Here is a 7355-nt window from a genome sequence, read left to right as displayed (position 1 = left end):
TAGAAGTAGAGGACAATTCTCATCACATGTTCCTCTGAACAGGAATCGCGATAAGGTAATGGAGGTGAGGGAGCCAGAGGGAAGGTGGGAGAAGTCGCAGAGAGCAGAGGGCGGTGTTAGGATGCCTCCGGCGGACAAACGAGAGGCATCCTCATCCGGGGACCGACCGAAACCTCGCCCGTCTCCTAGGCGAGGTCGAGGTCCTCTTTGGATCAACCAGAGGGTCGGAGAGCCGAGAAGAGAAGGGCGGGGTCAGGATGTTCCTCGAGAACCTGTCGAGCCGAGGAGGAGAGCAGATGAAGATAACCACCCCACGAGAGGAATGATTCACATGATCTCGGGGGGTGCTACTGATGGAGACTCTGGGCGAGCTCGAAAAGCGCACGGGAGGAGGTTGGAGAATTTTGAGATATCCAGGGGTGCCGACTTACCCCAAGATCCTGTCATCAGCTTCGGGCCGGAAGACCTTCGAGGTATCGTGGCTCCTCATAACGATGCCTTGGTGGTGACAGCCACTATTGCCAACTACGATGTGGCAAGGATCTTCATTGATAATGGGAGCTCTGTAAATATATTGTTCAAGAGCACGTTGGATCAGATGAAGGTGGAAGGGTTCGAGTTTGATCCGGTCTCCACTCTATGGGTTCGCGAGACGTGCCATTCCGCCGCTGGGTCAAATTACTCTTCCCCTATCTTTGGGGCGCGACCCTCGGCGGGTAACAAAGATGATAACATGTACCGTGGTGGATACTCCCTCATCATATAATGGAATCCTGGGGCGGCCAGCCTTAAAGGATTTCAGAGCCGTAGCCTCCACGTATCATCAGAAGTTGAAGTTTCCTGTGGGGAAGGAAGTGGGAGTCTTGTGCGGGGACCAGAAGGTCGCGCGTCGGTGTTATGAAGGGACGGTGAAGGAGGAGGGGAAGAGGGCGCGGGTGGAAGTTAATATGATTAGAAGGGAGAGGAGTGGGTTACCAGTAGCGAGGAAGGAAGTTTGGGAGGTTATGGAGGAAGAACCGGAGGTCATAGTGCTGGGACCCGAAAAGAAAATGCTCAGAATAGCCCTTGACCTTGACCTAAGGGTTAGGGAGGAACTCATTGCTTTCTTACAGGCCAATCTCAGCGTGTTCGCTTGGTCAGCTAAAGAGCTCACTGGGACGGCCCCGGATGTGGCGGAGCATCGGTTGAACATCTTGCCGAATGCTCGCCCAGTAAAACAAAAGAAAAGACATTTCGGGCCTGAGAAAGATAAAGTTATACAGAAAGAGGTCGGTGAATTGCTTGAGGCTGGGCACATTCGAGAAGTGCAATTCCATACTTGGCTATCGAATGTTGTCCTAGTCCCGAAGAGTTCAGGGAAGTGGAGAATGTATGTGGACTTCAGAGATCTCAACAAGGCATGTCCTAAAGATTGTTATCCTTTGCCTCGGATAGATCAGTTGGTGGACTCCACAGCTGGACAACAGTATTTGTGCATGCTGGACGCTTATCAAGGGTACCATCAAATCCCTTTGGCTGTGGAGGATCAGGATAAGGTGAGTTTCATCACCTCTGAAGGAACTTTCTGTTACGTGGTCATGCCCTTTGGACTCAAAAATGCCGGAGCCACGTATCAGCGATTGATGGATAGATTCTTTTCTGAGCAGGTGGGAAGGAATGTCGAAGTGTATGTGGACGACATCATGGTAAAGTCTAAGGATTCAACCCAGCTCATACCTGACTTAGTGGAGACCTTTTCCACCCTCAGGTCCTATAGGCTGAAGTTGAATCCTCAGAAGTGTATTTTTGGGGTGAGGAGTGGGAAGTTCTTGGGTTATATTGTAACAGAAAGGGGGATCGAGGCCAACCCTGAGAAATTTCAAGCTATCCAAGATATGGTCTCTCCCCAGGGACCCAAAGATGTTCAGCAGCTGACAGGTAGGATTGCTGCGCTGGCACGCTTTATCTCGAGGTCCGCCCACCGAAGCTAACCATTCTTTCGGACCTTGCGTAAAGCGAAAAAATTTGAGTGGGGTCCGGATTGCGAGAAGGCTTTCACAGAATTGAAGGAGTACCTTGCCGAGCTTCCTGTCCTTGCCAAACCGACGGCGGGTGAGCCTTTGTGGGTATATTTATCTGCCACTGAAGGGGCTGTAAGTTCAGTCCTTGTTAAGCTAGATGGGTCAGTTCAGCAGCCGGTGTACTATGTTTCGCATGCACTCAAAGGGGCAGAGATCCGATACTCAGGGTTGGAAAAATTGGCTTTGGCTTTGGTAGTGACAGCAAGACGCTTGAGGTCCTACTTCCTATCTCATCCGATTGTGGTGCTCACTAACAGTCCATTGGGCAGAATCCTAACTCATTCGGATATGTCTGGCAATTTGATCAAGTGGACTACTGAGCTAGGAGAGTATGACATCCAGTATGAGCCAAAAACATCTATCAAAGCACAAGCCTTAGCCGATTTTCTGGCTGAGACCGTGCATCAAGAAAATGAGGCCCCTTGGAAAGTATATGTGGATGGTTCCTCTTCGAAAGAGGGAAGCGGGGTGGGGGTGGTACTGATTTCACCAGCTGGGGAGGAAGTGAAATTAGCGGTTAGGTTGGATTTTCGGGCATCCAACAATGAGACAGAATATGAGGCTGTGTTGGCAGGACTTCGAGCAGCTATGAATGTGGGAGCTACCCGGGTACTTATTTTTTCTGACTCTCAGCTGGTGGCACAACAGATGAAGGGAGCGTATGATGTGAAAGATGAGAAACTTATTGAGTATTCTCGAGAAGTGGACATGGTCAGAGAGAAGTTCACATAGATTACATTTGTGCAGATTCCCCGGAAAGAGAATGAAAAGGCAGACACTCTGGCCAAAATGGCTGGGACAATGGGAAGTTGGAAGAATAGAGATGTGGTCTTTCAGGTCGAATTCACACCTCACATAAGTTCACCTGCAGTTGAGCAAGAGGAAGAGGATTGGAGAACCGCTATAACTGATTACTTGAAGGAGGGAAAGCTTGCTGATGACCCTCGCGAGGCTCGTAAGTTGAAGATGAAATGTTCACGTTATGTGATAGTCGGAGAAGTGTTGTTTAGGACGTCTTTTGTAGGGCCGCTTCTTAGGTGTTTGAGTTATCAAGAGGCTGATTATGTGCTCCGAGAAGTTCACGAGGGATGTTGTGGAAATCATCTAGGGGCTTATGCATTGGCGAGGAAAGTGCTGCTTGCCGGTTATTCTTGTCCCTCAGTGCTGCATGATGCTCAAGAGTTAGTGATGTCTTGTGATAGGTGTCAACGTCATGCCCGGTTGCAGCACCGACCGGCCGCGATGATGAAGGCTGTCACGGCCGCTTGTCCTTTTGACCAGTGGGGAATGGATATTGTGGGACCTTTTCCTATAGCTCCTGCTCAGAAGAAATTCCTTTTGGTAGCAGTTGACTATTTCTCAAAATGGGTGGAAGCAGAGCCTTTGGCCTGAATCACTGAGAATGACGTCCTGAAGTTCCTGTGGAAGAGTATAGTATGCAGATACGGGGTACCTAGGAGACTGATATCCGATAATGGGAGACAGTTCCAAGGGGCCAAGATCCAAGCTTGGTGTAAAGAGATGAAAATCAAACAAGTATTTACCTCTGTAGTTTACCCGCAGAGTAATGGTCAGGTGGAGGTGATTAATCGGACGCTGGTGCAGGGTCTAAAGGTTCGACTTGGCAGAGCTAAGGGTAATTGGGTGGATGAGCTACCAAGTGTCCTATGGGCATACCGAACCAATCCGAGAGAAGGAACCAAAGAAACTCCTTTCAGTTTGGTCTACGGTAATGAGGCAGTGCTCCCGGCTGAGATTGGGTTGGAATTGTTAGAGTAGGTGCACGTCGAGCCAATTGTTGGCCAAGTGTTCACAATGAAACTCTATGTATAAGCAATCTTTATTTTAATAATATTTGAAATTAATGTTTTGGCACATCTTTATCTATATACCCATGCTAGTTGCATAGATAAAGCCCTTGAATATACAAATAGTAGAAAGAATATGAGATGCTCATATGATGAGTATCATGAAACTCATATTTGGAATACTGTATATTCTAAACGGTTCCTAGTCGATTCAGCCGCCGCTAAGAAGGATATAGGCCGCTCGAGCTTGAGACTAGTATCTGCGATGTGAGTACCATGTTTCATTGGTAGGGGACATTGTGATGTCCGAGCATGCAGATAGGTGCTCCTGGTAGAGTGCACTGAACAACCCTCCATTAAAGGACTTTCCAAGTGGTTCTCACTTATCGAGTGGAAAAGTCCTAGTTTATGGTTGTACACCATTAGTCCTTATGACCCGGGACAACATTGAGACTCTATGTGCTAGAATTACACTTTGACTTGTTTACCGACTCTCATGGGGTCATCAGGTGGCAAGGTTGGGTGTTCTGTCGAAACATATAGGAGTCGATGCATTGTAGTCGGGGATTCACCGCTTACCTACGGGTATGGATATCCTATGTGTTTTTCATGTATATGTAGTTTGAAATCTCTGATCAGAGTATGGTGGTAATTATGAAAGGGGTTTCATAGATTACACCATCGATGCAACTACGACATGACACATAGTATCGATTCATTGACAACTCTCGATAAACCAATGGTTGTCGAATCGGTCGGGATATATGAGTTGAAGGGACCGTACTGTACGCTAACCATAATTGAATGGTTCTTGCAGGCACTATCATTTGATACCTAGGGAATCATGTAAGCGATGCTGCTAGGCGTTTAACATGATTGGTTGGGTACTATCAGACTTGAGTTCTGACGTTCTTATTATCAAGGAGTTGATAAATAAGAATGGAGCAATTGGGGTATGCTCATATAAGGACATGTTTAGTCCGAATCACATGGAGATGTGAACCCACGGCTAGTTGTATCAATGAACCATTGAGGGCCACACAAGTACTAGCTTTCTAGATCCCGTTGAGAAGTAAAATAGTTCAATGTGTTGAACGGCTTATAAAGGAGTTTATAAGCGTAAGGAAAATTAGAAGTATGACTTCTATAAAGGAGAAAATAGTTCAATGTGTTGAACGGCTTATAAATGAGTTTATAGGCGTAAGGAAAAATAGAAGTATGACTTCTATGAGAGAAATGTAAATTTTAATTTATGGAAGTGTTCCTAAATTAAAAGTTGGCCAAGTGAATAATGTATTTGAAAATTGTGATTTTCATAAACATTATTATGGACTAAATTAAATTAATTCAAGTGTTGAATTAATTAAACACTAGTGGACCTAGTAGAGTCCAAATAATTAAATTAATTCAAGTGTTGGATTAATTAAATCATATTGAGTCTTGTAGAGCTCAATTAAAATAATTATTTAACTAGTGGGACTTGGGTAAATTCAAGTAATGTTTAATTAGTCTCAAATATGTTTGAGATAATTAAAATTAAGTCCATTGATTTTTAATTGGTAAAAATCAAATAACAAAGCATGCTTGGGAGGTGGAAGGTTGTGGATTACTTTTTATTAAAATAATACAAGGCATGCACCTTTTGCTTTTTGCTTTTCTCACAACCAAGACAAGAAAATTAAATTATTCTCCCCTCCACTCCAAGATGCAATGGCCGAAATTTTCATGGTGTTCTCTCCTCCATTTTTCTCTCATTTTTCTTCTTCAAGTGTTGAGGAAAGAAAATAATTCTCATTGAAAAATCCTCTTAGTTTTCTAGTGCAAATTAAGAGGGGATCTACCTAGTTGGTGGTGGGCTTAATAGTTGAGCAAGGAGTGCTCAAAGGAAGCTTGAAGAAAGTTTCTACCATTGAAGAGCTAAGGTGTTTACACCTTAGTTGGAGCCATACATCAATCCTTGTGATTGATAGGTACATTTCTTAACACACTATGAATGTCATTTTGTGTTTATTGTATTTGCTACACATTATTTACTTGGTGGCCGAAAATTTTATGCTAAAATCGAAGTTTTTGTGCTTCCGTTGCGTTTCCGGTCACCGTAACCGATCCCCTTTCAGGAATCGGCAAGAGTAGTGTTTTATGACGAGGACAATGATGCGAGACGGCTACTGACCTTGATCTTTTGGAAGAAAAGAGAGAGGCTGCCAGCATTCACATGGAAGCTTATAAGAACCGCATTGCACAGTCTTATAATCGAAGAGTCATTCAGAGAAACTTTCAGGTAGGTGACTTGGTTCTGAGGAAGGTGCAAGAGGAGCAGAGAGGAAAGTTGGAACCAAAATGGGAGGGCCCCATCAAAGTGATCGAAAGGCTGAGCTCTGGAGCCTATTACTTAGACGATGTGCAAGGCAAGGCTTTGAAGAGGCCTTGGAACGCTTATCACCTTAGGAAATATTATTCTTGATTCCATCATTGATGTATTTTATTTTATGAATTTCCTTATGTAATCCGTTGGAATTCAATAAAATCAAGCTCCTTTTTTTTAGTACATGAATGTTGTTGTATTGTGAAGGTGATAAAAATTTAATTTTCCTACTAAGGCATCGCCTAGTAGAGGAGCAGAGGGCATGGGAAAATTTTCATTTTCCTACTAAGACATCGCCTAGTAGAGGAGCATAGTGTAGGAGAAAAATTTTATTTTCCTACTAAGGCATCGCCTAGTAGAGGAGCAGAGGGCAGGAGAAAAATTTCATTTTCCTACTAGGGCATCGCCTAGTAGAGGAGCAGAGGGCAGGAGAAAATTTTCATTTTCCTACTAAGGCATCGCCTAGTAGAGGAGCAGAGTGCAGGAGAAAAATTTAATTTTCCTACTAAGACATCGCCTAGTAGAGGAGCAGAGGGCAAGAGAAAAATTTAATTTTCCTACTAAGGCATCGCCCTGTAGAGGAGCAGAGGGCAGGAGAAAAATTTCATTTTCCTACTAAGGCATCGCCTAGTAGAAGAGCAGAGGGCAGGAGACAAATTTAATTTTCCTACTAAGGCATCGCCTAGTAGAGGAGCAGAGGGCAAGAGAAAAATTTAATTTTCCTACTAAGGCATCGCCCTGTAGAGGAGCAGAGGGCAGGAGAAAAATTTCATTTTCCTACTAAGGCATCGCCTAGTAGAGGAGCAGAGTGAAGGAAAAAAATTTAATTTTCCTACGAAGACATCGCCTAGTAGAGGAGCAGAGGGCAGGAGAAAAATTTAATTTTCCTACTAAGTTATCGCCTAGTAGAGGAGCAGATGGCAGGAGAAAAATTAAATTTTCCTGCTAAGGTATCACCTCTTTTTTCCTGCTAAGGCATCGCCTAGCAGAGGAGTTAGAAGGTGGGGGTGTGAAATTTTTATTTTCCTGCTAAGGTATCACCTAGCAGAGGAGTTATAGGGTGGGGGTGTTGAATTTTTATTTTCCTGCGAAGGCATCGCCTAGCAGAGGAGTTAGAGGGTG

The 7355-nt window shown here is 44.4% G+C and overlaps 1 protein-coding gene across 1 annotated transcript; it reads left to right on the top strand.

Moving 5' to 3' along the window:
- The first annotated feature begins 2849 nt into the window (after nt 1–2849).
- Nucleotides 2850–3452, top strand: LOC140959307 (uncharacterized). The gene has a single exon (XM_073417173.1). The coding sequence runs from the start codon at nt 2850–2852 to the stop codon at nt 3450–3452; it is 603 nt and encodes a 200-aa protein (XP_073273274.1).
- Nucleotides 3453–7355: the final 3903 nt, after the last annotated feature.

This window comes from Primulina huaijiensis, chromosome 15, assembly GCF_012295235.1.
Source record: "Primulina huaijiensis isolate GDHJ02 chromosome 15, ASM1229523v2, whole genome shotgun sequence".
Classification (NCBI taxonomy): Eukaryota; Viridiplantae; Streptophyta; class Magnoliopsida; order Lamiales; family Gesneriaceae; genus Primulina; species Primulina huaijiensis.
Note: the sequence above shows the minus strand (reverse complement) of the source record. Positions and strands in the feature narration are given on the sequence as shown.